This window comes from Orycteropus afer, unplaced genomic scaffold (assembly GCF_000298275.1).
Source record: "Orycteropus afer afer isolate SDZICR_OR568_19922 unplaced genomic scaffold, OryAfe1.0 scaffold00032, whole genome shotgun sequence".
In the NCBI taxonomy this organism is placed as follows: domain Eukaryota; kingdom Metazoa; phylum Chordata; class Mammalia; order Tubulidentata; family Orycteropodidae; genus Orycteropus; species Orycteropus afer.
Genome location: NW_006921619.1, coordinates 15,500,054 through 15,515,562, shown reverse-complemented (window position 1 = coordinate 15,515,562; position 15,509 = coordinate 15,500,054). Strand labels below are relative to the sequence as shown.

Here is a 15,509-nt window from a genome sequence, read left to right as displayed (position 1 = left end):
TTTCGGTTAGCAGCTGAGCACTTAACCACCGTGCCATCAGGGCTTCTGTTGTAAACAGGTATCAAGACCTCAGATAGCACAGAGTCAATCACAATTTTACTACCCGTCATGGTGTCTTCTAATAAATTTTAATATGAAGACAAAACTTTTGAAGAACTAGTACTCTAGTATAGGTATGTTTGTGTTCTTGTTTTTATTTAGGAAAATAACATAAGCAATTTCTAGATTTGTATATCCTTAAAATTTATGTTTAGTTATATAGAGAGAGTTAATGTACAATAATTAAATTAATTCTCCTGCTTCTGGACATTTAAATTATTCCTGATTTTTCTTTCTACCATTCCTAATACATTCAGCAAGTTTTCCCTCTACTGAACTGTATCCTTAGAATAAATTCCCAGGAGTAGGATTACACTGTCATCAAAGGGCATGAAAACTTTTAAAGCTCTTGAAGGTAAATTGCTTTCCTAAGAGCTCTGGTAGCATAGTGGATAAGACACTTGACTGCTAACCAGAGGGCTGGCGGTTCAAACCCACCAGCCACTCCTCGGAAGGAAGGTTGGGCAATCCTACTTCTGTAGTGATACTGCCTCGGAAACCCAAGGAGGGTCGCTATGAGTCAGGTTTGACTCGATGGCACATAACAACAACAACAACAACAAGAGTTTCCTGATACTGTACTACTTCTACTAATGCATAAAAGGACCACTTTACCACACATTTCTCAGCAATGAAAAATAACATTCTAAAATGACTTACATTGTTCATATATTATATACAAAATGATATGTCATTGTTGTTTTAATTTGGATTCCTTTGATAGTCACGAAGAATAAACGTTTTTTCTATATTATTATTATTAATTTTCCTTTCATTTGCATTATTGGCTATGTCCTTTCTTCATTCATCTGTTGAGTACTGTGTAAGTTCTTTATGTTAGTATTAGGTGCCATTGAATTAGCTCCACTCATAGCGATCCTATGTGCAGCAAAATAAAACACTACCTGATCTGTTGCCAGCCTCACAATTTTTGCTATACCTGAGCCCATCATTGCAGCCATTGTGTCAGTCCATCTCATTGAGGGCCTTCTTCTTTCTCATTGACCCACCACTTTAGCAAGCATGGTATCCTTCCCCAGGGTATGGTCCCTTCTGACAACATGACCAAGTAAGTCAGACAAAGTCTGGCCATTCTTGTTTCCAAGGAGCATTCTGGCTTCTTCCTGTACAGATTTGTTAGTTCTTTTGGCAGTCCATGGTACTTTCAGTATTCTTTGCCAACACCACAATTCAAAAACATCAGCTCTTCTTCGGTCTTTCTTGTTCATCATCCAGCTCTCACATGCATACGAGGTGATTGAAAGCACCGTGGCTTGGGTTGTTGTTAGGTGCCATCAACTCATATCCGGCTCATAGCAACCCTATGCACAGCAGAACAAAATACCGCCCAGTCCAGCACCAGCTCCGTGATCCTTGTTATACTTGAGCCCATTGTCACAGCCACTATGTCAATCCATATCCTTCAGGGCCTTCCCCTTCTTTGTTGACCCTCCAATTTACCAAGCATGATATCCTTTTCCAGAGAATGATTCCTTCTGACAACCTGACCAAAGTAGGTGAGATGAAGTCTGGCCATTCTTGCTTCCAAGGAGCATTCCGGCTGCACTTCCTCCAGAACAGATCTGTTAGTTTTTTTTTAGCAGTCCATGGTATTTTCAGCATTCTTCTCCAGAACCACAACTCAAAAGCATCAAGTCTTCTTTGGTCTTCCTTATTTATTGTCCAGCTCTCACATGCATAAGAGGTAATTGAAAATACCATGGCTTGGGTTAGAAGCACCTTAGTCTTCAAGGAGACATCTTTGCTCTTCAGAACTTGAATGAAGTCTTTTTCTGCAGATTTTCCCAATGCAATACATCATCTGATGTCTTGACTGCTGCTTCCATTGGTGTTGATTGTAGAAACAAGTAATATGAAGTCTTTGACAGCTTCAATCATTTCTCCATTTATCTTGAAGCTGTTTATTGGATCAGTTGTGAGGATTTTTGTTTTCTTTATATTGAGGTATAATGCATACTGCAGACTGTAGTCTTCAATCTTCATCAGTAAGTGCTTCAAGTCATCCTCATGTTCAGCAAGCAAAGTTGTGTCATCTGCATATCACAGGTTGTTAATGAGTCTTCCTCCAATCCTGATGCCACATTCTTCTTCATATAATCCATCTTCTCAGATTATTTGCTCAGCATACAAGTTGAATAAGTATGGTGAAAGGATTCAACCTTGAACACAACACTCCCTTCTTGATTTTGAACCATGCCATATCCCCTTGTTCTGTTTGAACGACAGCCTTCTGGTCTGTGTACAGGTTCCTGATGGGTACAATCAAGTGTTCTGGATTCCCATTCTTCTCAATTTTATCCATAATTGGTTATGATCCACACAACTGAATGATTTTCCATAGTGAATAAAACATAATTAAACATTTTTCGGGTATTCTTTGCTTTCAGCTAAGATCCATGTGACATCAGCAATGATATCCCACATTCCACATCCTCTTCTGAATTCAGCTTGTAGTTCAGGAAGTTCTCTGTCAATATACTGCTGCAACCATTTTTGAATTATCTTCAGTAAGATTTTACTTGCATGTAATATTAATGATATTGTTCAATAATTTCCACATTCTGTGGAATCACCTTTCTTTGGACTGGGTACAAATATGTATCTCTTCCAGGTAGTTGGCCAGGTAGCTGTCTTCCAAATTTCTTAGCATAGATAAGTGAGTGCCTCTAGCGTGGCATCTGTTTGTTGAAACATCTCAAATGGTATTCTGTCAATTCCTGGAGCCTTGTCTTTCACCAATTCCTTCAGTGTAGCTTCAACTTCTTCCTTCAATACTATGGGTTCTTGATCATATACCTCATGAAATGGATGAACATTAGCCAATTCTTTTTGGTACAGTGACTCTGTGTATTCCTACCATCTTCCTTTGATGTTTCCTGCCTCATTCAATACTTTGCTCATAGAATATTTCAGTATTGCAACTTGAGGCTTGAAATTTTTTTCAGCTCTTTCAGCTCAAGAAATCAGGAGTGTGTTCTTCCCTTTGGTTTTCTAACTCCAGGTCTTTGCACATTTTGTTATAATAATTGACGCTGTCTTCTCAAGCTGATCTTTGAAATTTTCTGTTCAGCTCTTTTATCCTGTCAATTCTTCCACCCGCTTTAGCTACACTCTGTTGAAGGGCAAGTTTCAGAGTCTCTTCTGATATCCATTTTGGCCTTTTCTTCCTTTCCTGTCTTTTTAGTAACCTTTTGCTTTCTTCATGGATAATGTTCTAGATGTCATCCCACAATTCCTCTCGTTTTCTGTCACTGGTGTTCAGTGCATCAAATCTATTCTTTTGATGGGCTCTAAATTCAGGAGGCATATATTCAAGGTCATATTCTGGCTCTCATGGACTTGTTTTAATTGTCTTCAGCTTCAACTTGAACATGCATATGAGCAATTGATGATCTGTTCCACAGTCAGCCCCTGGCCTTTTTTGTCTGAAGATATTGAGCTTCTCCAAAGTCTCTTTCCACAGATGTAGTTGATCTGATTCCTGTGTACTCCCTCTGGTGAAGTCCATGTGTACAGCCGCCATTTATGTTGTTGAAAGAAGGTACTTGCAATGAATATGTCATTGGTCTTGCAAAATTATATCATGCGATCTCCAGCATTATTTCTATCACCAAGGCCATATTTTCCAACTAGCAGTGATTCTTTTTTGTTTCCAACTTTTGCATTCCAATCACCAGTGATAAACAGCACATCTTGATTGCATGTTTCATCAATTTCAGACTGCAGAAGTTCATAAAAATCTTCAATTTCCTTATCTTTGGCTTTGGTGGTTGGTACATAAATTTGAATGATATTAGTATTAACTGATCTTCCTTGTTATCCTATCACTAACAGCATTGCACTTCAGGATAGATCTTGAAACATTCTTTTTGACAATGAATGCCACACCATTCCTCTTCAATTTGTCATTCCCACCATAGTAGATCTTATGGTTGTCTGATTCAAAACTGTGAAACCCAGTCCATTTCAGCTCACTAATGCCTAGGATATAGATCTTTATGCATTCCATTTCATTTTTGACAACTTCCTATTTTCCTAGATTCATACTTAGTACATTCCATATTCTGATTATTAATGGATGCTTACAGCTATTTTTTTCTCATTTTGAGTCATGCCACATCAGCAAATGGAGGTCCTAAAAGCTTTACTCCATCTACATCATTAAGGTTGGCACTACTCTCAGGAGACAGCTCTTCTCCAGTCATATTTTGAGCACCTGTTTACCTTAGGGGCTCATCTTCAGGCACTGTATTGGACAACGTTTCAGGACTGTTCATCAAGTTTTCCAGTAATATATCAAACAGTGTTTCACTACTATTCATAAGGATTTCACTGGCCAGTTTTTTGAGAAGTGGAGGGCCCCTTCCTTCTTCTGAGTATGTCTTATTCTGGAAGCTCCCCTGAAACCTGTCCACCATGGGTGACCGTACTGGTATTTGAAATCCCAGAGGCATAGCCTCCAGCCTCATAGCAACACACAAGCCACCACAGTATAACAAAGTGACAGATGACTGGCAGAAGTTTTTTATTTAATGGTAATGCTAACCAGAAGGCTGGCATTTCAAACCCACCAGCCACTCTTCCGAAGGAAGACTGGGCAATCTATTTCTGTAGAGATACCGCCTGGAACACCCAAGGAGGGATCACTATGAGTTGGGACCAACTTAATGGCAGTGGGTTTGGTTTTTTGATTTGGTAATATATAATATAATTTACAGCATATTTTTCCTTTATCTGTTATTTATGTCACTTTTCTTTCTCTCTTACTTACATAATATTTCTAATGTATTTCTAATATATATATAGCATTTTAAATATTTATATTCAGCCCTAATTACTATTTTTCAAAAATTGTGTTATCCCAAGAAATGCCTGAAAAAACATTTTATGATCCTGTACAGATTATTAGCTAAACTGGATTTTATTTTTGGTAACTTTTTTGGGAGGAGGTAATCCATTAAACATAAAGGATCTAGACTGAGTGACCTTTCAAATGTCTTGTTATGTTGTTATGTGCCATAGAGTTTGTTCTGACTCACGGCAACTTTATGTACAGCGGAACAAACACTGTCCAGTCCTGGACCCTCTTCATAGCCCTTTGAGCTTTTTTCCCATTATATATAATAGCTTACTTTGTCTTCTTGAGCCACCCTTGTTGTTGTTATGTGCCATTGACTTGGACCTGACTCATAGCAACCCCTCCTTGGGTTTCCAAGGCAGTATCACTACGGAAGTAGATTGCCCCATCTTCCTTCCAAGGAGTGGCCAGTGGGTTTGAACCACCAGCCTTCTGGTTAGCAGTCAAGTGCTTTAGGCACTATGCTACCAGAGCTCCCTTAGAAATCTTCTTTTCAGCTTTTACTTCATCATTTCTTTCATCTGCTTTTGCTACTTTACATTCAAGAACAAGTGTCAGAGTCTCTTCTGACATCTGTTTTGGTCTTTTCTTTCTTTCCTGTCATTTTAATGACCTTTTGCTTTCTTCATGTATGATTTCCTTGATGTCATCCTACAACTCATCTGGTCTTCAGTCATTAGTGTTTAATGGATGAAATCTACTCTTGAGATGGTCTCTAAATTCAGGTAGTATATGCTTTGTCTTCCATGGACATGTTTTGATTTTTTTCAACTTCAACTTGAGTTTACATTTGAGCTATTGACGATCTGTTCCACATTGGCCCCTAGCCTTGTTCTGGCTGACAATATTGAGTTTTCCTGTCATCTCTTTCCACAATTGTAGTCAATTTGATTCCTGTGCATTCCAGCTAGTGAGGTGCATGTGAATACCTGCCATTTATGTTGCTGAAAAAAAGTTTTTCCAACAAATAGGTCACTAGTCTGCAAAATTCTATCATGTGGTATCCACCATCATTTCAATCACCAAGGCCATATTTTCCAACTACCGATGTTTCTTCTTTGTTTCCAACTTCCATATTCCAGTCCCTGATAATTATCAACACATCTTAATTGCAATATTTGATCAATTTCAGACTTCAGATGTTGGTAAAAATCTTCAGTTTCTTCATCTTTGACATTAGTCATTGGTGCTTCAATTTGAATAAAAGTTGAATTAACTGGTCTTCCTTGTACGTATGTTATCCTATTACTGACAGCATTATACTTAAGGATAGATCTTGAAATGCAGTTATTGACAATAATGTGACTCCATTCCTCTTCAATTTGTCATTCCTGGCCATATTATTGTCAGATTCAAAATGTCTGATACCAGTCCATTTCAGATCACTAATACCAAGTCAATATTTATACATTCCATTTCATTTTGATAACTTCCAATTTTTCTAGATTCTTATTTCATACATTCTGTGTTCTAATTATTAGTGGATATTTCCAGCTATTTCTTCTCATTTTGAGTTGTGTCAGCAAATGAAGGTCCTGAAATCTTTACTCCATCTATGCCATTAAGGTAGACTCTACTTTAAGGAGGCACCTCTTCTCTAGTTGTACATATTTTGAGTGCCTTCCAACCTGAGGGGCTCATCTTCTGGCCCTATACCCAACAACGTTCTGCTGCTATTCATAAGGTTTTCACTGACTAATTTTTCTAGAAGTAGCTCTCCAAGCCCTCCTTGCTCATCTGTGTTACAACACCATGGGTGACCCTGCCGGCATTTTAAAAACCAGTGGCATCATTTTCAACACCACAACAGCATGTAAGCCACTACATATAACAAACTGACAAGTGGTGGTTTCAAGTGTCTACCTACACAAACAAAACAAAACAAAAGAGACATGAAATTAGCTGCACATTCATCCTTTTGCTTAAAAGTATGACTTAGAATTTTCTTTCTTTCTTTCTTTCTTTTTAATCCATTAGTGCTTTCTTTTTCATCTTTGCCAAAATTACATCAACCTTGGCCTATCTTTGTATTAAAAATAATTAAAAATCTATATTGTGTCTTTATGAATTATGCAAGTTTCCCAGTATTTTAGGCCTTTTGCATATTTAAGTGTATATTTCATCTTTTTTTCTGTAAATGATGTTTTAGTGACAAATTACAGAGTCTTTTTTAATTTAAAACAGAATTATTGGATCAGATATGGAGGACGACAAGATGAGAATCGGTGAGTTATCCTTTCAGAACACAACTGTTTATTTTTAATTAGACAAATACAGTCATAACCTATTATCATTTGATATAGGCAAAAAGATATAATTACAAGAATTATGAGCTGTGAATTAGGAGCTCTGAATTTTAGTCCTGGTTCTTCTTGTCACTGCTGTGTGACCTTAAGTAATCCATCTCGTGATCAGGGTCTCAAATTTTCCTTCCACTGAAAGTGTTGAATTAAATGATTACTGAGAGCTAGCATTCTAGGAGAATGTTGGATGTCATTTTTCATTTATTAATAGAAAATCAATTGAACGTTCTTTTTAACAGTATATTTCTTTATTATATTTATTTGAAAGCAAGAAACTCAGGACATTTTACTGTGAGATGAAATAAACAGTGTACAGTGTTCAAGGCACAATACTAGATGCTTAAAGCATTGTAAACATACACAACATTTTTTTTCTCTGCTCTATTGAAACTCAAAGTCTTATCTTAAGAGTGTTAAATTATGCATGCAATTAACTGTAATAAAGGCTGCTAGAAAAATTTAGAAGAGTGAAATAGAGCACACTCATTAAGGGAAGAGAGAAGAACTTCACAGAAGCAATGACATTTCATTTGATCTTAAAAGACAGATGAGTTTGTGCACAACAAAGATAAACCAGTATTCAAACTATAGACTACCTGGGTAAAGTATCCTTTGCCTTTGAACATCTTTATTCAATTGGAAGTTGCTATTTCAACTTTTTATTGTGATTTGGGTGAAAGTTTACAAAGAAAGTTGGTTTTCATTCATTGATTCGTACACATTTTGATTTGTGACATTGACTGCAGTCCCCACAATATAACAGCACTTTCCCCACTTCTTCCTTTTGTTTACCATTTCCATTCATCCATCTTTCCTATTCCTTCCTATGGGCAGGGTCCCTTCAGGAGTGAATGTGGAGGAGGCAGAAGTTCATGGATTGTCAATGGGAAAAAAGTCATCACCCAAGATAGGACAAGACCTAAGAGAGGGTAAGTCCCTATGCACTGTTCACTCTAGATGGAGGAAGAAGGAAGTAATGGGCTTGATCAGTTTTTATCCAGATCAAGACAGAACCCACATTCTCTGGAAAATAAAGAATAGGACTAAGCTATTACGATTAATGGAAGTCTGAACCAAGAAAACCAAAGCCACTGCTATCAAGTCTATTCCAACTCATGATGACTCTGTAGGGTTTCCAAGGCTATAAATCTTTATGCAACCAGACTGTCTCATCTTTTTCCCATGGAGCAGCTGGTGGACCCAAACTGCTGATCTTTTGCTTAGCAGCTAAATGCCTTCACCACTGCACCACCAGAGCGCCTTTGAAAGCCTGAAAGGAGGCCTTAAAAACAAGCGTATCTCAGATTTTTCTATCATTACCTTTGGATCCCAACAAAAGTGCTTTCATACCTACTCTCATCTGTTTCTGTAGGGAGCCCATGAGTGCACAGGGATTGTACTTGAGCACAAGAGGTTTGCATGCTTACTTCTGTCCATAGTGAGTGCAGGCAGTGTGGACTAGACTACCTCTCAGAGGAACCTGGAGAAGAGAGAGTCTCATGGGACATCAGTTAACCTAAGATGTTTCAAACACATAGGATCTTAGCAGAGCTCTAAGAGACAAGCAGAATTTAGATCAAATTGAGAGAGGTGGGAGGGAGCCTTCCAGTGGAGGAAATAAATAGAGCATGGTACAAAGATTGAAAAAGCAAGGCATTCTATGGTACTTGTGTAAGGCCAGAATTAGTGGATATGCAGGTAGACTGTTGCCAAAAATAATTTCTTTTTTTTTTTCACCTTTTTACTGTGATTTGGGTGAAATTTTACAAAGCAGATTTGTCTTACTTTCAGCAGTTTATACTGCTGGAAATCTGTAATTAGTATAGTGACACTAATTACACTTCCTGAAATGTAACAGCTCTCCTCCCACTTCCTCCCTGTGTTACCCTTTCCCTGTGTCCTTCTTGCCTGTACATCCCTGCCTCCCTACCTTGCTCCCTATACAGATGCTGCCCTTCTGATCTACGGTGGTTGATTATTCTAAGAAGTGTATCTCCCTGGGGAAGATGTCAGCTCATAGGCCTGTCTATTGTTTGGCTAAACGTTAGCTAAGGGAGAGTCCAATTCCAGGTCCAAAGGGTGCCTTGGAACCAGAGTCTTAGAATTTTCACAGTCTCTCTCCTACCAGAAATCCTGGTCATTTTTGTGTGTGTGTGTGTTGTTCCACATTTTTCTCCCACTTTATCAAAGATCTCCAATTTTGACCCCTTCCTGAGTGGCTGACATTGGTAGCCAAACACCATCTAGTTCTGCTGGTCTCAGGGTCATATAGGCTGAGGTTCTGATGGTCTGTTAGTCCTTGGGACTAATTTTTTCCATGTGTCTTTGATTTTCTTCACTGTTCTTTGTTCAGGACACAGAGACCATTAGCTGCATCTTAGATGGCTGCTTGCAAGCTTTTATGACCACAGTTGATACTCACCAAAGTAGGATATGTTGTTGTTGTTGTTATGTGCCGTCGAGTCAAACCCGACTCATAGCGACCCCTCCTTGGGTTTCCGAGGCAGTATCACTATGGAAGTAGGATCGCCTAACCTTCCTTCCAAGGAGTGGCTGGTGGGTTTGAACCGCCAGCCGTCTGGTTAGCAGGCAAGTGTCTTAGCCACTATGCTACCAGAGCTCCCAAGTAGGATATAGAACAATGTTTTTTGTGTACTATGTTGTGCCAGTTGAGCTTGTTGTACACCGTGACCATGGTCTGAACCCTGCAGGCCCAATGACTTACTCCCTCAAAATGCTTAGTCGTGGCTAAGAAGTTACCCTAATCTTACAAAAATAAATTAAGTAGGGTTAAACACTGTTATAATAATGAACTATTTGTAGTAGTACTAATAGCAGTATTAATTTGTGACAATAGTTATTTCTATGTGTTTCATTAGTTCTCAAACAAATTCACATGCAATTTATTTTAATACTAGCAGCATCTCATGGGAGACAAGCATCCCCATTTCACAGGCAAGAAAACTGAGGCTCATGGAAATAAAGCAACTTGGCCAAAGTCTCATACAGTATAGCTGGGCAGGCATTTGAACCAAGCTTTTAAATTCTCACTCAATTTTCTATTCTTCATGTGCTGCACAAAACATCAGAATGTCCCATTATACAAAATTCATGCCTCATTGATTAAATAATTGCAAGATAACCAGAGGATCTACCCTGAGAAGGAGGACAGTACTCCCTTCCCCAACAAGAGGACAGGTCAGTACATTCCTCCAGCTGATTTAAAAAGTCTGGCTTTCTACAGCTCTCACATTTCCCACCCCTTTCCTTCTTTAGCTTCCAAATCAGTCTGAGGCAGTAAACAGGAGAATATGCTTATTTGATCTTACCCGAACTTCGGTTTGTAGCCACAAAGCCTAGGCCGTTTTACAACTGCTAGAAAGATTCCTGGTCAGCCAGAGTTCATGTTGCTTTTCAGGCTGAGAAATCACCCAGGATGTGCATGCCTATAAGTCAGCACTTTGTTGTAAAGGTTTGGGAAACTCCAGTGCAATTGCCAACTATCAAAACATTTTTCCCCTCTGCCTCCCAGGGAAGTTTATGTCTAGCAACGTACTAGGAAAGCTAACAAGAAGACCAAAGCAGAAGACTACATTTGATGGAGAAAGACCATGATTGGCTAGGTCATCAGATTCTACCATTTCTGGGATTTGCTTTAGTTGAATTGGCTAATAGATCTTAAGAAGCACTCTGGGAACAACTACAAAGTCATCTGTCCAATCAGCAGACATCCAAATAAGATCTAAATTAGGAACAGTGGTAGATACAAAGGTCACAACCAAAAAAGTACTTTTGTATATTAGTTTGACTGAAAGCATATGTTAGGGAGGCCAGAAAAGAACTATGTTTCACAGAATAGGTATATTTCAGTGTTCCTCATCTTCCACAAAGAGATATTGTCATTTGCTCAGTTTCCTAGTGTTTAGTAGTACATTCCACAGATCTGAAGCATTAAGGTTAAAGTAATGCAAGGTGACATCCTAGAGTGACTCCAACCCATGGAACATGCATGTCAATTTACTAAACACAGCTCTTACTCATCTATACTTTGAACCACCAGATGTCCAAAGGTCCTGGTGAATAACACAGGATCAGTGAAGGTGCAGTAGAACTAGTGCTGGACTTGAAATTAGGAGCCAAGTTTCCAGTGTTGTCTGCTCTGCTTTGGTCCTCTTTGATAAACAAGATACTCGGTCTCTCTGGGTTTTAGGATCCTCATCTATAAAAGAAGAATGATAACTTTTGTGAGATGATGAATGTGAGAAGCCTTTTATAAACTGTAAAGGGATGTCCTTGTATGAGAGCTTCATAGTTTGAAGACTCCCTGTGATGCCGTGGGTGATACTGTGGTATTTATGACAAGATATTATCTTTGCAGTAAGGCACAGACTGTGAGGACTGACTGGACCACCTTCCTCACAAAGGAGTATTTTCCTTTATTGCAACCAGAGAATCAGAGCCAGACATATAGTTTATGAATGAGAGAAAAATTAAATTGTTTAACTAAATCTCCTTGGGCTGTGGTTAAGTTGGCTGAAGCCATCAAACCAAGCCCCAGGAACCACAACTTATTGGACTACATTTTTATTTTTATTCGAGTGTTTTCCTCTGTCTGGTGTGCTACTAGTCATTTGTGGGCTGGTAGCCTTGCCTTTTGAGTGACAGAGTTTATTTTTCCTTTGTTTTGTTTTTCCCTTTTGGCTGGGTGGTAGATAGTTGGTTATTTTTTGTTCTAACATGAGTACGGAAATCTGATAAACCTCTGTGTTAAGTGAAACTTGTTCATTTGCAGGAAAGAGAGATGACTAACTTGATACTCCTTGAACCTATCAGGGTTTAGGCATTTAAGAGGTCACATTACTCTCTTTTCCTTCACCTGGTGTTCTGGTTACCTAGTGCCACTCTGGTAGTGTAGTGCCTAAGGCATTTGACTGCAAACCAAAAGGTTGGTGGTTCAAACCCACCAGCCACTCATCGGAGGGAAGGTTGGGGAATCTACTTCCTTAGTGATACTGCTTTGGAAACCCAAGGAGGGGTTGCTATGAGTTAAGTCTGACTTGATGGCCCAAAATAACAACAACAAGTGGCACTCTGATAAGAATATATACCACAAATGGGATGGCCTTAACAAACAGGAGTTTATTTCTCACAATTTGGAGGCTTGAAGTCCAAGTTCAAAGTACCAGGCTGTAGGGGCTGAATGAAAGCCCTTCAACCTTGGGGTCCAGCTCTGCCTCCTGCTCCCAGCCCACTGGAGCTAGAGGCATTTCTTCACTCAGCTGCTGGCTGCTGAGGCTGACAAACCCAAGGTCGACAAATGAAAAGGCACAGTCCCTATGTTACCAAATCACATGGCAGGCCATTAATTTAAGTCCATTGTGAGTCCCAAGGTCAGCAGAGCATGGCAGGCTGCTGAACAACAACACGGCTACATTCAGATCCAAGTGTTCTATAAGCTAGAGACCATTCCCAAGGCTTCTCCTTATATACAGGAAGCAGACCACATCCCAAAGGCAGCTCCTCAGCTGCTTGTGGTAGAACCCACCATGGAGTTGATTGCCAGTCTCATGATGGGGAATAACTACTGACAGCTGCCCAGCCACTCATCCAGGCCTAGCCAAGTTGACACACAAACATAACCACCACACCTGGTATTTGTATATTACTTATAGCATGGTTGAAGTTTTGGTGGCACAATGGTTAAGGCATTTAACTGCTAACAGGTTCAAAAGGTTGGTGGTTCGAACCCGTCAGCCACTCCGTGGGAGAAGGATGAGGCAATCTGCTTCTGTAAAGATTTACCACCTTTGTTGTTGCTGTTGTTAGGCACCGTTAAGTCAACTCTGACTCACAGCAACCTCATGTACAGCAAAACAAAACGCTGCCCAGTCCTGTGCCAGCCCCATGATCCTTGTTATACCTGAGCCCATGGTGGCAGCCACTGTGTCAGTCCATCTCATTGAAGGCCTTCCCCTTTTTCATTGTCCCTCACTTTCCCAAGCATGATATCCTTCTTCAGGGAATGGTCTCTTCTGACAACATGACCAAAGTAGGTGGGATGAAGGTTGGCCATTCTCACTTCCAAGAAGCATTCCAGCTGCACTTCTTCCAGGATGGATTTGTTAGTTCTTTTAGCAGTTCATGGTACTTTCAGCATTCTTTGCCAACACCACAACTCAAAAGCATCAACTCTTCTTCAGTCTTCCTTTTTCGCTGTCCAGCTCTCACATGCATATGAGGTGATTGAAAATACCAAGGCTTGTGTCAAACACATCTTAGTCTTCAAGGAAACATCTTTGCTCTTCAGTACTTTAAAGAGGTCCTTTGCAGCAGAGTTTTCCAATGCTATACGACATCTGATATCTTAACTGCTGCTTCCATTGGTGTTAATTGTAGAACCAAGTAATATGAAATCTTTAACAATTTCAATCTTTTCTCCATTTATCATGATGCTGCTTATTGGTCCCGTTGTGAAGATTTTTGTTTTCTTTATATTGAGGTGTAATCCATACTGCAGACTGTAATCTTTAATCTTCATCAGTAAGTGCTTCATCTCATCCTCACTTTCAGCAAGCAAAGTTGTGTTGTCTGCATAACGTAGGTTGTTAATGAGTCTTCCTCCAATCCTGATGTCATGTTCATCTTCATATAGTCCTGCTTCTATGCTTATTTGTTCAGCATACACATTGAATAAGTATGGTGAAAGGATACAACCCTGACACACTCCCTTCTTGATTTTAAACCATGCAGTGTCCCCTGGATCTGTTTGAATGACAACCTCCTGGTCTATGTACAACTTTCTCATGAACACAATTAAGTGTTCTCGAATTCCCATTCTTCTCAATGTTATCCTTAATTTGTTATGGTCCACACAATCAAATGTTTTTGCATAGTCAACAAAACACAAGTAAACATCTTTCTGGTGTTCTTTGCTTTGAGCCAAGATCCATCTGACCTCAGCAGTGCTATCCCTTTTTCCACATACTCTTCTGAATCCAGCTTGCATTTCTGGAAGTTCTCTGTCAATATACTGCTGCAACTGTTTTTGAATTATCTTCAGTAAGATTTTACTTACGGATGATATTAATGATATTGTTTGATAATTTCCACGTTCTCTGGGATCACCTTTCTTTAGAATGGATACAAATATGGATCTCTTCCAGTCAGTTGGAGTTGGGCCGGTAGTTGTCTTCCAAATATCCTGGCATAGCCTAGTGGGTACCTCTAGTACAGCATCTGTTTGTTGAAACATCTCAATGGGTATCCCATCAATTCCAAGAGCCTTGTGTTTTATGCCACTTCCCTCAGTGCAGCTTCAACTTCTTCCTTCAATACCATTGGTTCTTGATCATATGCCATCTCCTGAGATGGATGAACATCAACCAATTCATTTTGGTACTGTGACTCTCCGTATTCCTTCCATCTTCTTTTGATGTTTCCTGCATCATTTAATATATTGCACATAGAATCTTTCAATATTGCAACTCGAGGGTTAAATTTCCTCTTCAATTCTTTCAGCTTGAGAAATGCTGAACATGTTCTTCCCTTTTGGCTTTCCAACTCCATGTCTTTACATATTTCATTATAATAATATATAATTATAAAATACCACCTTGGAAACCCTATATGGCAGTTTTTCTCTGTCCTAATGTGTCACTATGAGTCAGAATCAACTCTATGGCAGTGGGCTTGATGGGTTTGGTGTAGCATGGCTAGGAGAATTTTCAATATTCTCATATCTTTCTTCTAAATATATTCCATTATGCCATGTGCTTATTAAGATGTATTAGTCAGGACAGAACAGAGTATACTAAAAAGTTAATAAATTTAATAACTATAATAAACAAAACAACAACAAAGCACTGCCATTGAGTTGATTCTTAATTATAGCGACCCTGCAGGACAGAGTAGAACTACCCCATAGAGTCTCCAAGGCTATAATCTTCACAGAAGCAGACTGTCACATCTTTCTTCTGCAGAGTGGCTGGGGGTGTGAGCCACCACCATTTTGATTAGCAGCCAAACACTTTAACCATTGAACCACCAAGGCTCCTCAAGAATTATAAGAGTAGAGGCGGGGCAAGATGGCGGACTAGGCAGAAGGATTGCACAGACCCTCTTCAACAAAGAAAAGGGAAACCAATAAATACAGACACAGAAGATAATCTTGGACCCCTGAGCCTTGAAGGAAAGGATGCAGATTTGGACTAAACCCCAACTAGCAGAAG

At 39.3% G+C, this 15,509-nt stretch overlaps 1 protein-coding gene across 1 annotated transcript in view; it reads left to right on the top strand.

The window, feature by feature from the left end:
• The window catches only part of P3H2 (prolyl 3-hydroxylase 2), a 256,762-nt gene that overhangs the window by 200,618 nt on the left and 40,635 nt on the right, over positions 1–15,509 (top strand). Inside the window, exons 7-8 of the mRNA XM_007936013.2 lie at positions 7,163–7,203; positions 8,116–8,210. Of these exons, the coding sequence (XP_007934204.1) occupies positions 7,163–7,203; positions 8,116–8,210 (136 nt within the window). The remainder of the gene's footprint in view (positions 1–7,162; positions 7,204–8,115; positions 8,211–15,509) is intronic.